The 21,056-nt window shown below is 29.1% G+C and overlaps 1 protein-coding gene across 1 annotated transcript; it reads right to left on the bottom strand.

The window, feature by feature from the left end:
• Positions 1-14,996: 14,996 nt before the first annotated feature.
• Positions 14,997-20,830, bottom strand: LOC101512786 (AUGMIN subunit 2). The gene is made up of 7 exons (XM_004511094.4): positions 20,541-20,830; positions 19,109-19,472; positions 18,899-19,024; positions 18,553-18,657; positions 17,246-17,314; positions 16,023-16,136; positions 14,997-15,496 (listed from the first exon to the last, which is right to left on the bottom strand). The coding sequence occupies exons 2-7, from the start codon at positions 19,244-19,246 to the stop codon at positions 15,293-15,295; spliced, it is 756 nt and encodes a 251-aa protein (XP_004511151.1). The 5' UTR covers positions 19,247-19,472; positions 20,541-20,830; the 3' UTR covers positions 14,997-15,292.
• Between the last annotated feature and the right edge of the window lie 226 nt (positions 20,831-21,056).

The raw sequence follows: 21,056 nt of genomic DNA, 5'->3' as shown, positions 1-21,056 counted from the left end.
ATAAATAAAAAAGGAAATAGTCAAACAAAAAGGGAAATAATGGAATAGAATCTTATATGTCTCTTCATTCATATTTATTATTATTTTAGATGGTATGGTAACAAAGGCTAAAATGATTCCTCCCTTTGTCCATTGTTTTAGAAATTATATAAACAAATAAAAAGGGATATTTATTTAATGAAAAAAAGAGTGTTGTTTGAGGTTTATTAAATGTCATTGAAGTTTGAGCCTCGTCCTTTGTACTACTTTGACTGTTTGTTTGAGGTAGAAAAGAAATGAAGTTATAATTACTTTACTTTGTGTGTGATCTAATAAGTCTCTAGAGAGAGAGAGAGAGAGTAACCAACCACACGTGTGTGTACCTGCAAATCAAATCACAACAGTGAACTGAGCCAGGCTTTGCCTTTGCCATGGAGTTTACAATTGATTTTCATTATAAGGAAACATATCTAAATCTACATTTACCTTAAATTAAGAATTTTATTTGTGGAAATTTGTTTTATTGAAATAGAAAATTATTGGAGGATAAAATCTTGAGTTTAATTGTTATGTATAACAACATGTACATCTCAACTATTTATTAACATTACTTTAGAGTTAGTTAATGTAAAAGTTAAATATTTTTATTAATTTTTTAAAAAATTCTCTAATATTTAAGATTTACATGAAGTGAAACTAGCTTACATTTGTATGTATTTTAGAATTGGTTTAAATCACCACACATGAGTTTTTATTTTTTTAATAGTAATGAGCTTTGTTTTCCTCTTATAAATAAATCTAGAAGCATCATATTGATCATATTGAAGTTACATTTTCGAAGAAATAGTCTATTGGTTTGACTAAAAAAATTAAAGGAGTTACGTGTATGAAGTCAAGGGTACCGTCGTTGATACCAATATTTTATCATTTAATATATATAGTAGCGAATACTACTAAAATAAAAATAAATAGATATTTTGATCATTCACAAAAATCATGTGAGTCAGATTAGTTTCTTGTTGAAAAACTAACCATCTTCAATCTCTGACCAAAATAAATCAGAAAATTTTAGTGTCAACTTTTTAATTCATTTTTGAAGCATGACTGAGTTATAACATGTTATATAATAACTCACATTGTAAACAAAAATAATGGGATATTTAGGTCTTAGAAAAAAAAATTAGGATGATTTGTTCAATGTTTTTCTCATTTAAAGGATTTTATGTGATTCAACTTTCATGTTTCTGTTATTTTTTCTTTTATGATTTTATTTTTTTTATTTAGTTTTCAAATGAGAGACTAAATTATCTTTTATGTTTTAGTTAAGGTTATGAAAAAAGTTCACTAACATCGTTAATGACTAATATATGTCAATTGACTCCATATAGATCAATGATAAATTACAATTTAAAAATTAAATTATTCCTATTTATTTTTATCAGAGACAACAAAATAGTCGAATTTTTTTAGGGATTAATTGTCCCACATATTTTTTTTAAAGACCAAAATATCCCTTTAAAAAGAAAAATCGATGTTACCCAATAACTTAATGTAGCCCTTATATAATTGAATTATTAAATTATTTACTTATGCATATGTGGTTTAAAATAAAATTTTGAGGCATATTTTTCACATGTTCGGCTTTTTGCTTTATAATATATGATTTTTAAAATAATTATTTTAATAATTTAATAATTATAATTGATTGATTGAAGATATAAAATTAAATCTTTTATGTTAACAATGTATACCAATTTTTCCAAAAAAAAAGTATACCAATTAAAAATTTAAAACCAATATCTTATTTATGGCAAATTAAAATTTTCTTGGTGGACCTAATACTAGAGTTTTAGTTTTCTCACCTTGGGCCGATCCATGCCATACGTTGCATGTTTAATTTACCCATTACAAGAGGTTTCTAAATATTGTTTTTTTTTTTTTTGTCTTCTCTACCATTTTACATGTTACTCCTAATAATATATTTAAATTATAAAAATTCTCCTTTTTTTCGTTAATTTTATTTCATGTCACAAATTAAGTGATAATATGATCAAGTTTGCGTGGTTGTTAGATTTTACCTCAAGTGTCACTTGAACCATTCTTTTAAGTTTCAACAAGCAATGGAATAAGAATATATTTTTCTTCAAGGAAGAGAAATGTTGCATTTATGGGTGCAATCATGATTTATATGAAAATAATCAAGAGCATCATCATACACACTTGGTGAACACGTCCATTATCGTAGTACTTATGAAAAAGCTTGTTTTGGATTATATTATGGATATGACATAAAATAAGAATTTCAAATTTATTATGAATTTGAATGTGTTTTTACTACTAATTTATGTAATTTTATGTATTAAAGAATTAAAACATTCACATACCATATGATATTGAATGAAGATTTCAATTCAAGTAAAATCTTTTAGTGTTATAATTAATATTCTATTAACTTAGAATTAATTAAAGAGTTGAAAAGTGACCCTCATAGTCTAAAGTTTATGAATGAAGTGGGTCCTTTAATAAATTGTTAAAAGTCTCAAAACCATTGGTCTATAAATTAGAGACTCTTCCAAATGGTGAATGGACAGTCAAAGTCAAGTCTCTTGTCATGAAAATGGGCCAATCTCAAAAGACAAGTAACTTAATAAATCTAGGATATTGATAGAATCAAAAAGAAAAAGAAACAAAAGACCGAAAATTGAAGCTAGTTATAGTATGGTCCCAAAAATGATTTTTGTGTCATAAATAAATAATTCATTTATTTAATTCAAATTCTTTTTCCTTTTACCAAGTCTCTAACTTTTGTTGTACTACGCCACCTTGCAAAGGACGAAAGCCAGCCTAGAATAATACCAAAATGGAGGCAAATTTTTCATTGAAAAAAGCACTTATATCATTCTCCCAAAATAAAGGGTGACAATTTTGCTTTTAAAGTGGCAAAGTGGGGCTAATTCAGTCCCACTTCATAGACACATTCCTTTATGTTCCTCTTTTCATGCCTCATAACCAAAAACCAATATGTTTTAACCCAAATTTCAAGTTATCATCACCATTTTTCAAGTTATCTCTTCTTCTAAGGACTAGGACAATGAATTCTCTCAATGACCCTTGTCCCATTCTTTTAACATAGTTGAAATCAATTGTTCCTTTTTTTGTTCTTTTTCTAATAAAAATAATAATACTATTCTTAAAAAATATTATAATTAAAAGAAAAATATTAAAAAAGAGAAAATTGTCAAATGATGTTTTTTTTTTCATTAGAAATTAAAAAAATCCCAAAAAAATGTAGCTAGTTAATTTAATTCTCTTTTTTATCATTTGGGTTGATGTTGACTCATCTATAGACAAATTGTGTCTTTTCTCCCTTCACTTCCGGATCATGTTATGGAGTTTAGTTGAAACCTAGAACAGTAACTATGGCATATGTTTCAGCATGCATGACATCAATTGTCATATTATATATTGCATATTTTGTAAGCTAATGTGTGCTTACAGTGTTGCACAATATATATGTCACTATATTTCTTTTTAACAATATATAATATGTCACTATCTGAACTAAGAATTTTGAACATTTTCAGATACTGTTTCTTGATTGATTAATTAATACAATAAAAAATTAAAATGTGAGAAGTTTATATATGCAATTCATAAGCTAGATACATATGACAGCAGCATCTTGATTATAAAAATTTAAAAGTGATTTGTAAATGGAATATAAAGTTGTCATTTGTCGAAATATGTGTAGCCCCCACTTTAAATAATTAATATTTGTATGCTATAAAATAATTAAAGTTTTCATATGCTTATATGTTTTTAAAGTAATAATATAATAGATGGAAAATGTTCAATTTCCATTATTTTTCTGGCTTTTATTTTTAACCAGATTTTCTCCATGGCGTATTTTGATTTAATCTCCAGGTATTTAATTTTAATGTACATAATAATAGATGAATTCAAGGATGTATATATATATTGGTCAACAAGGGTAAATATTTTATTTCCTTCTTTTAAGCAAAAATAACAAAACCTCGATTATGTAAAAAAAAAACAAAACCTAGATTTGGTTTTATAATTTGAAAGTATCTCTTAAAGTTTACATGAAAAAATATATCTTAACATTTGATTTTATATTTATTATTATTATTGTTATTTTATAATTTTGAATTGAGTCTATGTATTTTTATAAGATATTATTATTTTATTTTTATTTTGTTAAAATTGATTATGTGTCGGTATTTCCACGCCTTTAGGACAAGACTCCTAAATAAAAAGTTTAATTTATTTTTAATTTTTATTTTGATTTTATATAAACTTTTTTTATGAACTAAAAGTATTAAATATTTATAAATTTTTTTCAAAAATAGAGAATAAAAAATATTCAAGAACTAAAAAATTGAAAATTTTATTACAAAGATTAAAATTTTATTTTTATCTTTTTTTAATTATTAAAATTATATTTTCTTGTTATTAGTTGTTCAGTTTTTAAGATTAGATTATCTAAAATGTTTAAAATTATCTTGTATCATGTAATTATTCAATAGAGTTGCATTCTATTGAAACACTAATATTATCTCTCCTTTTTCTCATTTCTACTTTTTCGTGGTAATCGAGGTCATTGAAGTCCAACACATTATTTTTCATCTACACTACCCATACCGAGTTAAAGTTAAGGTGGTATTTAGGGGTGTAAGAGGTTGGGTTGATTCAGTTTTGAAAGAAAAATTAATTCAAACCAATGAAACTCATGCATATATAAAAAGTTTAATTTATTTTTAATTTTTATTTTGATTTTATATAAACTTTTTTTATGAACTAAAAGTATTAAATATTTATAAATTTTTTTCAAAAATAGAGAATAAAAAATATTCAAGAACTAAAAAATTGAAAATTTTATTACAAAGATTAAAATTTTATTTTTATCTTTTTTTAATTATTAAAATTATATTTTCTTGTTATTAGTTGTTCAGTTTTTAAGATTAGATTATCTAAAATGTTTAAAATTATCTTGTATCATGTAATTATTCAATAGAGTTGCATTCTATTGAAACACTAATATTATCTCTCCTTTTTCTCATTTCTACTTTTTCGTGGTAATCGAGGTCATTGAAGTCCAACACATTATTTTTCATCTACACTACCCATACCGAGTTAAAGTTAAGGTGGTATTTAGGGGTGTAAGAGGTTGGGTTGATTCAGTTTTGAAAGAAAAATTAATTCAAACCAATGAAACTCATGCATATTAGTTTGACTCAGTCGATGGGATTTAAAAAGAAAATTATATATAAAAATTTCAATTTTTTAGTAAAATCAAAAATCAAATTTGAAATACTTAATTAGAAAACAGAATATACAACTGCACTTTTAATTTGTTTCTTTATAGAATTTGGAATAACAACAAATTCAAAATTTGATCCTCCAAAATAGAATATGCGGTAGTAACATAATTTTGTCCTCTAAAATAGAATTTGGAATAACATCATACGTTAACAATCCCAAATTAAAATACAAAATATACGGTAGCAATATCAAATTACACCATAATTTAGTTATCTAGAATCTATATGAGAATTTTAATTACAATGCAAAATAAACAAAATCCAAAATAGTGAGGAACAACTACAATCAGTAGAGAAACATATAAGAGTAGTTGTAGGTCACATGCGACAGAGAGAAATATATATTGTCCAAACGGAGAAGAGTAAACAACCACGTGAACTCTAATATTTTTAGAGATGATATGTTTGAAGAATGATTGTGTGAGAAGATGTAGGTTTTGGACGGTTGGGTTGACTGAAATGCGCTAAATAGAGTTTTAAAATTAAATAAAAAAAAAAACAACAACAAAAAAATTGGACTGCATTGAAATCTTCAGCCAAAATTTATATTTACTTTATCAAATGTTATTGACTTATGATATAAAAATTATATATTAAAAAAATATATGAACAATGTTGATTTACATTGATTTTTTAAAACTAAAGTTTACAATATGAACCAATAATATTTGATTTCCATTAGTTCGGTTTCCTTTTTTACATGAACTAGAAAATAATAAATAATGAATAACTTAAGTTGGTTTGGTTTGGAGCTGGGATTCATTGGATTTATCACCCTAATGGTATTCATGGAAAAGAATGTGTCATAGTTCAATAAATTTGGTGTTGATCGGTTTGTGATGATATTCGTGATGTGATTCAACTTATAAGTGTTGTTAACTGCGTTCCCCAAATATGTGTTTCCAATTCATGTCCCCCAAATTTCCTACCGCTGCACCAAACACACTTCAAGGCAAGATATCTATCTACTATCTCGATTATCTTTTACAAATATACATTTAGTATTGTGCAATTTATTTTTCTTGAATTAACGGAGAAGCTAAGATTGAAAACATATATTGCAATATTCAATTTGGTCTCTAAAAAATATAAAAGTAATTTTTAGTACTTAAAAAATATAAGTTAAGAAAATTTAGCCCCTACATGAATTATTGTTGGAAAGGGAACAATTTAATCCTTACTTACAATAATTAAAATGAAATAATATAGACCTTGATAATAATTAAAGAAGGAGAAAATATGACATTCATGTTTTTCTTTTACATTCAAACAAATAAGTTAAATGGGAAAGATTATTCAATCAAATATCCACATTAATTGGAAATTTTAAACATGCGGGCAAGGTTCTACAATAATTGACTTTATTTTTTGGTGACTTGGGAAAATATGTTGAATGGCGAGAATGGTTAGCTTTACATCTAGCTAAGGAAAATGTTGCAAAAATTGTGAGTGAAGGTGCAAATACAAGAAAAACGATTGAATTGTATTTGTCTAAGTTGGATTCTTTTTAATTATTTATTCAAGAACTGGTTCGAGTTTGGTGATTTTAACTAAAATAGAGCCAGTAGCAATCAAGCTTAAGTAATCAGAGGCAACAGTAAAGTAAAGAGTGTATAAGTAAAGTGACACAAATAGATTTATCACGGTTCACCACCAACTTGGTAGCTACATCCAGTCCCTTCACTTAGAATGATTTAACTACTAATTCAAATCTTTGAATTACACAACATCTGATCATACAAGTCAGTCTTCTTAAAACAACTTGACATCTACAGACTTTTTGAGGCAAACAAACACCTTGACCCTACAAGTTAAGTCTTCTCCACACAATCTGATAACCACATATTGTTGAAGACAACTACCCTTTGACCCTACAAGTCAAGTCTTCTCAACACAACCTGAAAATCAAATATTGCTTAAGGAACACTAAAGCCACTATCAGACTGGGTTACACAAGTTTGGAACAGATTGTGTTTTGCATCTACTAAGCAGATTGTTACAATTGATTTCTCACACTAAAACACTTAAAAAATATTTCTTTGAACAAGTGATTCTCTAGAATTTAAACCTCTGAACTTTTGATTACTTAGGAAATTTATAGAATGGATTAGTGTTATACTTTTGTCCTTGTAAAATCTGGATCATATCTTTCTTATAAACAAATTCGAAATGTATCTTCTTGTAAAAAAATTATGAGTGTATCTTCTTGTGAATAATATTTTGACCATATCTTCTTGTGAACAACATTTTGGCCATATCTTTTTGTGAACAACATTTTGACCATATTTTCTTGTGAACAATATTTTGACCATATCTTCTTGTGTACAATATTTTGACCATATCTTCTTGTGAACAATATTTTTTCCATATTTTCTTATCAATAATATTTTGACCATACTTTTTTGTGAACAATATTTTGGCCATATCTTCTTTTCACTTTGGTCAAATATTTCCTTCAATTATAATTTTCAATTGTATCTAATTTCATATTGTGTTCAAAAACTTATTCACGCGAATCTTCCTTCATACTCTTGATTGATTGAAGTGAGAATGATTCGGGGTTGTTCTTGAATATTCAGAAATTCATATTTGGCTAAGTCTTTTTTTTTTCAGAATGATTATAACTGTTTTAAACTTAATGAAGTCAATAGTCCAAAAAATTTGTTCTCATAAAATACCTTTGTTAACATCAAAATCACAAAAAGAAAACCAACTTGATTTCAACAGTGTGGAGTTTCGGTGAAAATATAAGAGTGGCTTATGACGAAGAAAAATGTAACATGATTAAAGAGGTGCTAAGGGTGGAGGAGAGGGTTATTGAGAATAATATGGGGGGCGAGAATCTCATGCATTTTAATGTAAGAGGTCTGGAGTTGAGGTGTGAAGGGATACAAATGATGGTATAACATTTTCCAAGGGTTATTTGTATTCAATAAACTAAATTGGTAGTTGAAAAAATAGTTTGTGAGATGTTGTGAGGGTCTAAAGATATGGAGGTTTCTTTTATGAGATAAATAAGGGTGGTCTGGAGATTTATTAACTATATGGGATCACAATCAGTTCGTGGTGGAGTTTTCTTGTGTGGTGAATCTTGAGCTTTTTTGTGGTGGAAGTGTGGAAAGATAACAATGTAAGAATATCTATGGCAAATATTTATGCGTCTTCGATTTAAGAAACAAATATGACATTTGGTTGATGTTGGGTCGAAAGATTCATGTTTTGGGGATTGCAATTTTTTTATTATGGGATTTTAGTTTCATTCGATTAGAAGGTGAAAGGAAACATATGGGTTCTTCTATAAGAGATGATGACATGTTTCTATTCAATGAATTCATTTCTAAACCAGAGTTGGTAGATCTTCCTTTACACGAGAGACGCATTACATGGTCAAGAACAGTTGAGGAGGTGATGAGCTAGCTAAATCAATTCTTGTTATCTAATAGCTGGTATATTTCTTGTCTGATGTGTATGTAAGGGGGTTAGATACACGCTAGTCTGATAATTTTCTTATTTTGCTCAATGATATCGATATCAACTAGGTGCCTAAACCGTACAAAATGTTGAAATGTTGGTCAAATGTATCAATAAGTATGTTTTGAATTTGTAAAAAACAAACGTGTAAGATTCTTCACATTCTCATAGAAGAGAATGTTCTGAATGTTAAAAATCAAGGATTTTGCTCAATCAATGTTGAAGAAGATTTTTCAAAATTTTCAACTTTTTCTTGATAAATGCAAAATGATCCTCAACAAGAAGTTTTGTGAAAATGTCACCCAGTTTATTTTTCAGTATGAACAAAAATTAATTCAACATGCTTTTTGTTTACATGATCACAAATAAAATGATGTTTAATCTCAATATGTTTTTTATATTGAATGTTGAATAAGGTTTTTTGACAAATTAATAGCACTTGTATTATCACTGAAAATTGGAATATTTATGTACCTTAAAGAAAAATCCTCAAGTTGATTTCTTATCCATAAAACTTGTGAGCAACAATTTGCAACTGAGACATATTCAGCTTTAACAGTTGATAGTGTAATCGTGTTCTGCTTTCTGCAACACCAATTCACAAAAGCTTCTCCAAGAAATTGACAAGCACCACATATGCTTTTTCTTTCAATTTTGTCACTAGTATCACATTAGGCTACAAGATCAAAATGAGAATATTTGTTATACCAAAGGCCAAGATCAGTAGTACTTGCTAAATATCTGAAAATTCTTTTAACATTAGTTAAATGTGATTCTTTAGGAGATGTTTGAAATCTTGCACATAAACCAACTACAAAGACTATCTCGGGTCTACTGGAAATCAAATAAAGCAACGATCTAATCATTCCTCTATATTCTATTTCAAAAATAGATTTTCATTTTTCATAAAGTCCCTCATTCAAAAATCCAATTTAGAAAAGCACTTTTGAGATCCATGCATTTGAAATAGTTTAATATCTTTATGAGATGCATTTGCAACAAGAATTCTAATTGCTTCTAACCATGCACTTGGTGCAAAAGTCTCATCATAGTAAATATCTTCTAGTTGATTGTAGCCTAAGGCTACAAATCTAGCTTTATTTCTAATGACTTTAAATTCTTCATTAAGTTTGTTTCTAAATATTCATCTTGTTCCAATGACATGATGATTTCCAGGTTTTGGAACTAAGGTCTAAACTTCATTCATCTCAAAATTGAGATAATTCTTATTTCACGGCTTCAACTCAATTATCATCTATTATTGCTTCATTTATGGATTTGGGTCCAATTTGAGATATCACTATCCCTAGAGGATAATCCGGTTCTAATTCCATTTGTGGTTCTTCCAATAATTTGCTTTTGAGAATGATGATCAATCAATGTACAACTTCTTGGTGGAATTAATATGGTGGAATCTTAATCACTCTCATCTTCTTCATTTTTAGTTTGTTTTTATTATTGTTGTTTGTCTCCAGCTTCAACTTCCTCATCATCATTTTTACTTTCATCAAGTGACTCATCAAAAACAACATACATAGTTTCTTCCATAACTTGAATTTTCAAATTGTATACTCTATATTATTTGCAGGATGTAGGATATCCCAGGAAAATTCTTATGTCTGACTTAGAAACAAATTTTCCCAAGTTATATTTATTGTTTAAAACATAGCAATAATAATCAAAGATGTGGAATAAAAGTAGTTGGTAACATGTAAGGGTAATAGTTAGACTTTAACTTATTTTTCTCACTCAGCTCGAAGACATACCAATATAACTTTCCAGAAGAGGGAATGTCTTCGGCAATTAAGAGAATAGAAGTGGACAACATTTGGGCGAAGCCAAATTTCCTTGAACCAAGTTGGGGATGATAAGAAAATACTTGAGTTTGTTTCCCACTTAGACTTGAATGGAGCAATCTACCAATTAAAAATCTCTTTATATCTCTACGGTTTCACTTTGTTCCCCAAAAGTTTCAATAATGAGAGTTTGCATAAACCAAGCATGTCTCATGGTTCGATCAGCAAAAGGGGCGAGACAAGGTTGATGTTTGTCTAATGTTAGAAACCATTTGAAATAGTGATTGAAAGAAGAAATAGACTCAATAGGAGAAATGATTTTAGTAAGAAGAACAAGTTTTTGACCATACGAGGTACACGTAGGTAAAGACACACTTAAGTTCTAAACACATGAGGGGTAAATGGCATTCAGTCGCGATTGCAAGAGCCAAAGAAGGCTACCTACATTCAAAATATAATATTGGTTTGTTGAAAGAGCTTCATATAGGTCACCTAGAAATTCGATGAGTTGAGCTAATAGATGTTACCCAAATTGACATTTTTTGCTTCATGAAGAAGTCTAGCAAAGTAAGTAGAGATTTTCCCACAAATATGGATTTCGAGCAAAAGACAGAGTGATGGAGCCAAAGTAAAAGAAATAGAATATGCTCTTTGTCAAAAGCATCATCTGAGTTTGCATTATTGTTTTGGATGAATTGAATATAACTCGAATGGGATAAGATTGGTTCAAGGTTGCTTTCAGAAACTAAGTATAGGGTTAAGACTCAGCGTGTTGGTTTCAGATCGACAATGGTAGCTATGTTAAAAAGAGTAACGGGGAGCATACCATAAGGAATGTGAAAACTATCATTTGAGGACCTCTAAATGCCAATGGTTTTGAAGAAGTGTGATGGGGAAAGAAAATTGAACATGTTGAAGATGATTTGTAGGAGAAAGAGGCCTTAAAGACGTATGGTGTTATGCATACGTGGGGATGAACCTTTATTCTTTGTTTATAAATAGAGGATTAAGTTTCCATTTTAGGGAGTTCATTTTCATTCTAGAAACTGCATGCAAGATATAAATATTCTATCGTAGGATTCTCAAATATGTTTGACTATTCAAAGAATTTATGTACTCAATTTATAATTTAATAAAATTCATTATTCTTTCTTAGTTTACCTCTACATTTTTGTTCATTGTAGTACTTTTGGATAATTCTTCACATTTGCCTTGATATTTGCATGTTGTTGTTCATAAATTCAAACTTTCATCACTAAATCTATCAACTTAGAACTCCTCAAGGATCTAATTTGAGTCTTAGATTGATCATCGAACTCATTTGTTGAAGCGATTAAATTTACTATCAACACTAGAAAATTTAAATTGTGTTTCGAAAGAAAATTAAATTTTTCTAAACACATTTGTGTTCCAAAATTTAAAAAAAAAAATCGAAAACACATAGCTTTACCAAAAAAAAAACATAAATTTTGATTCTTTTTTTATATAAAAAAGAGTAAATTGGATTATTTTTTAAAAATTAAAATAGGGGTTGAGTATAAATGTGGAGGTATGGAGTAAAATTTTCTAAAATCCATTTAGTCGAACTAAGTAATTTGGTTCAAGTAGTTAATTAGCTTCGGTTAAACACGAATCGTTCGGTAAATTAAATTTTTGACTTAACTAATTTTTAGTCCGACTTTACTTATTTCTCGATTAAATTCCAGATTAATAAGACCCAATTCTTTTGGATTAAATGTTTTTACATTTTAATTTTGTGAATCTAAATATATTATGAATTTTATATTTTTAAGCCACTTTACTTTTATTTTTAAGTTTGATGGTGTATGGAAATTGTCACTTAATTAATGGATATGAACGTGTTTTAGTCTTTTATAATTATATAATTTTGTATTTCAATTATATGGATGAGATCTGTTTATAGTTGTGCGGTTACGAATTGTCACAATTTAGGTTTGTTGCAATATTTAAAGGTATATTTGTAAACAGTTTAAAGTTTAGCAAATTTTAATTTGAGGGAAAGTGTTAAAATGCTAAAAATATATATTCTATGATTGGTTTATAATTTTAGAGTATATATATGAATTGGATTTTATTATTATTATTATTATTATTATTATTAATATTAATATTAATATTAATATTAATATTAATATTAGTTTTTTATTTAAGATCCGATCTATGTATTCTTGTAAATAGAGGTTATATTGAATCTTTTACATCAAATTATTATTTAATATTTTTCGCATTCTATACTTCAATAAAAGTGAAATATAATTTTAGAAAAAATTCAAATCATAAATTTAAATTAGAGTCAATATTGATAGGAAAAATAATTCTATTTGAGAATATTTAAATACTCAAAAAAAGAAATTATGGTCTATTAGAACCAACTTGAAATCAAACATGAAGTGAGATCAAACATACATTTAATAAATTCCAAAATACAAACAACATGTGGTCAACGTTTATTGTCAATAATTAAATTGAGCCAGCAATAACTAACAAATAGCATGGGACTAGGAGTGTAAAGGACTACTTAAAGTTTGAACTCGTTTGTTTATAAGTGGCTCGAACTTAACGTAGTTATTTATGAGTTTTACAAACTTAAATTTGACTTGTTAAAAAAAGAGTGGAATTTGAACTTGACTTGTTTAACTAGGGGGGCGTCCATAAAATTCATATATCCAAATACCAAAGTATAAAGATCATGTTAAGGGAACATATTAAGGATACTAAAAGAAATTATTAAAAAAATTAAGGTTTGAATTTTTTAAAGTGTGAAAAACACATGTCACAAGATAACATTTCTACATTTATATTATTAACATGTGAAATTAAAATAATATATCATTTATTGTACAAAATTTTGAATTTTTATCAAATAAAAGATAGTTGATGAACGGTAAATTTACAGTTTTAAAATTGGGACTAGTTTACTAAAAATTGAACTTATAATTGATTTGACTAACCTATTCAACTGGATGCTCATGTTACTCGAATCTGACATCATTAGTTCGGTCTCAAATTGGTACGAATCAATTGACTAACAGTTTAGTGACTATTCAAGTGTCGAATATTTAAATTTATGTTTTTTTATCTTATAAATTTACGCTTTTTAATTGAGTAAATAAAGTCATCCGAGTTTGTTTTATGTTTTTACTAAAATAAATTATATTTATTAATTCAAATATAGAGTACACCGATATAATATGAATAGTACAAAATGGCAACATGTCTTTGTTTGAAATTTGTAATAAATTAAAGTTACTAAATTAATTTGAACTAAAACGAACACCGCACCCAGACGGAAAAATAAAAAACACTACATGACGAAAAAAACCAACAAATGCCACACTCAAACAGTGAAATTACAAAAAACAATACAAAAGAAAAATTGACTAAATTAAAAAAAAAAATATTTGAAAGTCACTTACTTAATTGAAAGAAAAAAACAAATTGAAAATCAAAAAATAATCTTAAAACACCTCTCCTCAAAGTCATCCGAGTTTTAAAACACAGTTAAACATGTTAAACTTTTATAAATATATCTTAATTTTAATGTTATTATATATTTTGCACTTACTTACAACTATATTCCATCAATATTTTATAGTGAAATGTTCTTCTGTCTCAAAATAAAAGTAAAATTTCGTTAAATAAATCTGATATAATTTATTTGACTAATTTTTTCTTTTATTTTAAAAACATAAGGAGTAGGATCAAACTTGTGTAAAATTTCTATATAAGGAAAATACTAACAAAAATCTTAATTGTTAAACATCTAAATATAAAATGAAAATTGTGCAACCGACGTTGAAAAGTCCAAGTCCTCTCGCTTGTCTCAGTTACAATGACTGAATACCATAAAGAGGATATATCATCTAAGCCGATCATTATTACATTTTCTTGTGCATCAACCAAGATTTATCATTTGCATGTGCATTTAAGCAATGAAGAAAATTTCATCATTATTACACAGCAATTAATTTATGTCAATAATACTAAAAAAAACATAATGAGAACAAGTCTACTTACTGTCCAGTTGCTGAATCAAATTACACTGGTTGTAGATTATACCCTAACCATATCTTTAATGTCTGACAAAACAAGTACATAAAAGGCTTCTATGTGGATCGAACAAAATAGTATGCAAAAATGCTAAACTTGTAGATATATGCATATTTTCCCAAAAAAATTTAAAACTTCTTACAAATATAAAACTCAACTTTGGAAGTATATACCCAACAGTGTTAAGCATATGCATATAATACACCATTCATGGTTTTGAAAGTGTACTTCTGGAAAATAAAAAATTGTATTTAAGTGATTTTGCAAGGGAGGAAGTTCCTTTGTGGTATGGCTGCATCCTAATTTCAGCAAGTTTAGTTTATCACATGCTAATATATTTCACACACAAAAATCTTGAGTTAAGTTGATGCTATTTAGTTACAACTTACACACCAATACTTCACTAGTTCAATCTAGTCTATTTTGAGTTGCAGTTTAAACTGATAGATTCGTGGAATCACTTCCCTAAAAATAATAAATAACATTTTTAAGTACAGAGATATTCCATGAAAAAATGATATGCACATGCAATCGAAATATTATATCACACAAAAGATAGACAGATACTAGATAACTTAGTAACACTCTTCTTTAACTGGGTGAGGGAGAGACAACATCCTTTGGGTAGTACCATTATTCTGATAGAGGTGAATCTAGACAATCAGATACTCCTGGTAGCATTTGGGAAGGATCTCTTGCCGGTGTTCTAGGTACTGAGGAATCAAAACGGCCCACTCTCAGTTTTTGAAGTGCTGCAAATGACTCTCTTGTGGCTGACATGGCTTCAAAGAACCGAGTGCATGATGCCAACGCTACAGGAATGGGTCGAAGCATCTCCTGGAAAAAAAAAAGATTTTTCGTTTCAAATGTAGATAGAAAAAGCACATAGTTATGGCCTATATTCTGCATAAGGATGTCAACAAAAAGTGGTTGTATGCACTTTGTTGCCTTTAAAAACACACTGAAATGTAGTACAATGCATAACATTCTAAACATGCAACGGACATCAAGTTTAGCTTGTTATATAAAAAATAAATAAATAAATAAAACCATTTGTAGTATTATCAGGTTAACTGATGACTTGGAGCAATTTTAGTGTGTCAGTGTAAACTTAAATAGACATGCAGTTATTCTCAATTTTCCAAGTAATAAAAAACAATTAATAAAAACAAAATACACTGTCACTGTTTCATCTTCTTGATGCTTCCAAGCAGCTGTAATAACTAATAACATTAAGGATAGCCAACACAGGATAGCAGGTAAAAACTAGGGTCTAGGAATGCAAATTAGTTTCAGTTACAATGGAAACAGAAAGGTAATAATATCACTATCAAGAAACAATAAAATGATTGTAGAAGCATACCCCCCAAACTGAAGGAGGTTCCTTAAAATTCTGACTCCATTGAAAATCTGCCACTGATGCTGTCAAGCCACCATAATCACTAGCTGCCTTCATCAGTAGTTCAGAGAAGTGTTTCTGCATGAATTAGAAATATATATGATGCAAGCATTACAGTATGCCCTACACTTTATCTGGTAACACTGTTTCCTGTCCACTCATTACTTGGTTGCTTTCAAGTTTAAAGCTTGAAGGATTTAAAAATGGTATCTATTTTTTTGACATGGTTGAAATTCATTATCAATTGCTTAGATTATGCATAGCATTGGTTCTAGAATAGAAAGACCCAAATCACATTTTTGAGATTTTACCAAATTCATTTTAGAAAGCTTAAGGCAAAAACCAAAACATGCACTATCATTTCCAACACAATAAAATATGAATAATATTATTAATCAATAGAAAAAGAAAAGACTAATGGGATTCGAAAATGCACTTGGGGAATACATGAAAGGGGGAGGTTGCGTAGAGAAGGGGAGCAGAGGTACATAGCGCAATGCAATTATGCGAAAACCAAGGAAAATAAACAGGCTGCAGCTGGTTAAATTGAGGAGGTCCATGTCTGTTCCCTTTTATAAGAGGATCATATTAGGGGAATCCATTTGTCATATATTAAATTTTTTGTTATACAAAACATTTTGCACAAGTAAACTTCAGTTCAACATCTCAAGCTTTGAGAATGTTTCAATATGTAGATCAGTATCTGAGACTGTACAGTGCATACAAATATTCAAGCCTATAAACAAATTACATAGGTATTACAGATGCCCAATTACACTAGGTTGACCTAGATGGTGTAGCAAATAGATCAAGCTCCACAATGTATAATTTTTAATGCCCACCAGAATCTTTGATCTTCTTAGTTCTAAGTCTACCAGCTTCAATTAAAGTCTTTAACTCATTTTATCAAGTTTTCTCTAGAATGCCACATTTTATGGTTAACATGTTTTATCCAAGCAAAGTAATAAAACTATTACACTATAGACTACATCTAATGGCATCAAGAACTAAATACAACATAGAAAATGTGTATCGATATGTAACGCCACTAACACAGCCAAAATACCACGTGTGCACACAACTTTCTGTGCATGCCATAGGATGGCCAAGTGTTAATCAAATCAACAAATTTGTGTAACTTTTCTAGTTTATGTAGTTTCTTTCAATAACAAATTATGTTCACCGACCTGATATTCTGCTTCAACAGGAATGCAGTCCAAAGAATATGGCTGTTGCAGACGAGCGATTATGCGATCCTGCAAATTTTGGAAATAAAATTATGTTCAAATGTACATAGGATTATCTGAATCACTCACCAGAGATAGGAACTAGTTAAACATATTGTTTTGAAAGAAGCTGAATTGAATTGAAACTACTTTACCAAGCACAAGTTGTGCCTAGCACAGAAAACCAAAATGCATGACATCATATCACAATTCTCAGCATTATCTGCCCAGCATAATTATTTCACGGGTATACTTATTGATACACACCGAAAAAAAGATAAAAGACAGCACCACACATTGATACAACACTCATAATGCTAGCACCTATTCCAATGCAAACAAAACAAGGATAACTTGCGACGATTGCATAACGCTGCATAGGAAACCCACGATAGCTGCAACCCGGACAACATGTTTGTGTACACAGCACACCCTTATTTCCACACCCAAATGCTCCAGATATCACCAATTTCCATAGTTATGACATGTTATCTCCATCTTCTTTATTCAAGGGCCTTCCTTATACATAAACCCACAGAGTCTCACAACATTCCATTACACCCCCACCCCCCCAAGCAATCCATCGGATATAAACACCATTGTTCACACTCATAGTTCAATTTTAATCCCTTTATTTTCACCTTCAACCAACTCCACACTTGAACTTAATTCGCTCCACAACTTGATCTATAATAAATTCCTAGTTAAAAATCATTGCATTTCTTGACTTCCAAATCCAAATACCCCACTCACTTGCAAACCAAACCAGTGACATTCTTTGTTTCATGACCCGCACCCCTCCAAACAAACCAGTAAATATTTCTAGATGCTCACAGCTGCTACAGAGCAGCACCATGCTATAACCCAACCAACCAATAATAGCAATCCACGCCCTCACAAATAATGGACATTTGAAGAACAAGTGGTTTACTGATTCTTCCATTTCACATCCTCCAATACAATAATATTCCACTTTTATGGAGTACTAGAAACACTTGTAAATAGTTTTTTATTAAAAATTAGTGAATGCATAAACACGCTTAATTCATGGCACGTCATTTAGCATAAAACAATTCATTCATGGTAAGACAAGACAATATAATGTTTTCTTTAATGATATAAACAAGAGGAGAAGAAAACATAAACATGAGACATATGGGAGAAAGTCCCTTGTTATTGTGAAAGAATAATAAATCAAGCTGCTAAATTAATTAACAAGAACATGTAAAATATGAGAATAAAACATGAAGAGATTAGGTGGAGGTAACCTTATTCTGAATAACATCTTTGAGAATAGTAGTAATCCTTGCCAAAGTCTCAATCTTTTTTTCCATTTCACTCACATGGGTCAAATGTGCAACATTTTTATCATCCTAAAAATTTTACAAGTTTACAAATGAGAGACATATATAATATACAATTTTCAAAAGAGTATTTACACTTGAAATCAATCACAACTGTCAGATCATTAGAAACATTTGACTTTTATCATAACTATTTCTAAAGTCACGTACATGATTTGTTGTGATGTGCTAACAGTGTAAAATTGTAATAAAAAAGGAAATGATGTGGAAGTTCATATCCAATCCATACAATAAAAATTACATAACAGACCTTTCGACCTTGAAGTTCGACTTGCAAATCAGCAATTTTTCTTTGGACGGAAGTTAATTCTTTCAAAACCCTAATCAAGTCTTCACCTTTTTCCGCAGTTGTTGGGGACGAATTATGAAATGCTTCCTTTAAGAAGAAGAAGAATGTTAAAAGTGGATTAGTGAAATAAATAATTGATTGTAAAAGAAAGAAGAGAGAGTAGAGTAGTACATTGGATGAAGACGATGAAGGTGATGGTGAGATGGAGAAACCGAGATCGGCAGCAATTGAAAGAGCATCGGACATTCCCCCAATGCGCTTCACTGCCTTCCTACCTACCCAACTCGACTCGCTTCCCATTGATGACATTTTCAAATTTCAACTCGAACCCTAATTCACCGCCACTTTTTGCAACTCAAAACCCTTTGCTTTTATGCTATGCTTGTTTTTCCAGTAGATTTATTTTGCTTGGGAAAGAAGAGAAGTAGGGAAGAGCGAAAGGGAGGAGATAAATTTTTAAATGTTCGCTTTCTCCTCAAATGCACGAAGAAATTGGAGAGAAAAGCTTTCTTTTTCAATTATCTTATATACCCTTCTGGAAAATGAAAATCAAAGGAATAAGTGTTGGGGTGGGGTATTCTTAAAAGCATTATTCTCCATTAGTGTGGTATCATAGCTTGTCAGCAAGTGATAATATTTTGTGAAATTTGAAATTTAGGTTTATTTTATTGCATTTTGATGCCAAATAATGTAGATTTGGTTGATTCTACAAGAGATGAAGGACCTAACCAAGGCGGAGCTTGACTAAAAAGTTTGGGGTGGCCAACAAAAACTATGTATAAATCAAACATGTAAGTAAATCATATTGTATACCAAAAATTTAAGTTGTAAATTGTAATAAGCACAAAATTGATAATCAAATAATTAAACTACATGAATTAAAAATATCTTACTAATTTATGTACATGAACACAATTTCTGCACAATTATGCAGAAACAACATACCAAACCGTTGATATAGGATTATGTGGAGCATTTAATCATCTTAATTGAAGACTTAAGCAATAGGATGCCTAGGAAACTAATTGACATCTTATCATATTTAAACTACTTTCATACTCATCTACAGATATAGTTTCTAAAAAGGACATCATAAGAAATTTTAAAGTTCTCATAGTAGAGAGATTAACTTAACTCCAATTTACCATGGCATTCTAACAAAATATAGTTCATCCAAAGAAATGCTCAAATTAAAACATTGATTCAACCCTCAATGCTACTTCTATAACTCTTCCCGTTGAATAAAATTTTATATTTGCTTATATCCGATATATGTTGTCATAGGAGATCATAAAAATTCACTCGTGCAAATTTCAACATTTAACGTCCAAATTCCAATTAAACAAAGACAGAATCATTCTATATGCTCTAATACATTCAAATATTTATAAACAACATGTCTCAATGATCAATTTTAGCAATAAGAAAACAGAATTTACAGACTTGATATACTAAAAAATTGTCAGATTTGCAATGTATGTCCAATGGTGTTTTCTAACATCATTTGGGGGTATCAAATGAAGTTCAATTTCAGCGAAACTTTAGGAACACCTCTCTAATACACATAGAAAAAGAAAGAGTTTCGAAAAGGGGAAAAGCTTACTAAGTGAGTGTGACTCGCACTCGAGACGGGGACGAGATCAGAGTCGTGAGTGGCGGTGGCGGCCGCGCGCGGGATGAGAGAGTCGAGAGGAGGTGATAGTGGTCTGAAAGTTAGGGATCGGGTAGGATTGTAATTTTAACGGATTAAAGTAGTTCGCGTCCAAAATGCCAAGGATCAAATTTGGGTCTTTAAAAAAATAAAACGTGAATTGGGAATCAGAAGATGAAGAAGGTTTTACTAATGATTGATAGTTCACTAGTTGTTTTCATTAAAAAATTATATTTCATTTCAAATTTTAAAAATAAAACTGTCACGAAAGTATTTAAAGATGTTCGATTTCCATTATTTTTCTTCATCGGCCTATTTTGATTTAATCTGCCTATATTTTTAATATATAAGTATATATTTCTTCCTTCTTTTAAGCCAAAATAACAAAATTTCGTCCATATCTTAATATTGTATTTGTTAGAATATATATATATATATATATATATATATATATATATATATATATAT

Source organism: Cicer arietinum, chromosome 7, assembly GCF_000331145.2.
Source record: "Cicer arietinum cultivar CDC Frontier isolate Library 1 chromosome 7, Cicar.CDCFrontier_v2.0, whole genome shotgun sequence".
NCBI classification, from domain to species: Eukaryota; Viridiplantae; Streptophyta; class Magnoliopsida; order Fabales; family Fabaceae; genus Cicer; species Cicer arietinum.
Note: the sequence above shows the minus strand (reverse complement) of the source record. Positions and strands in the feature narration are given on the sequence as shown.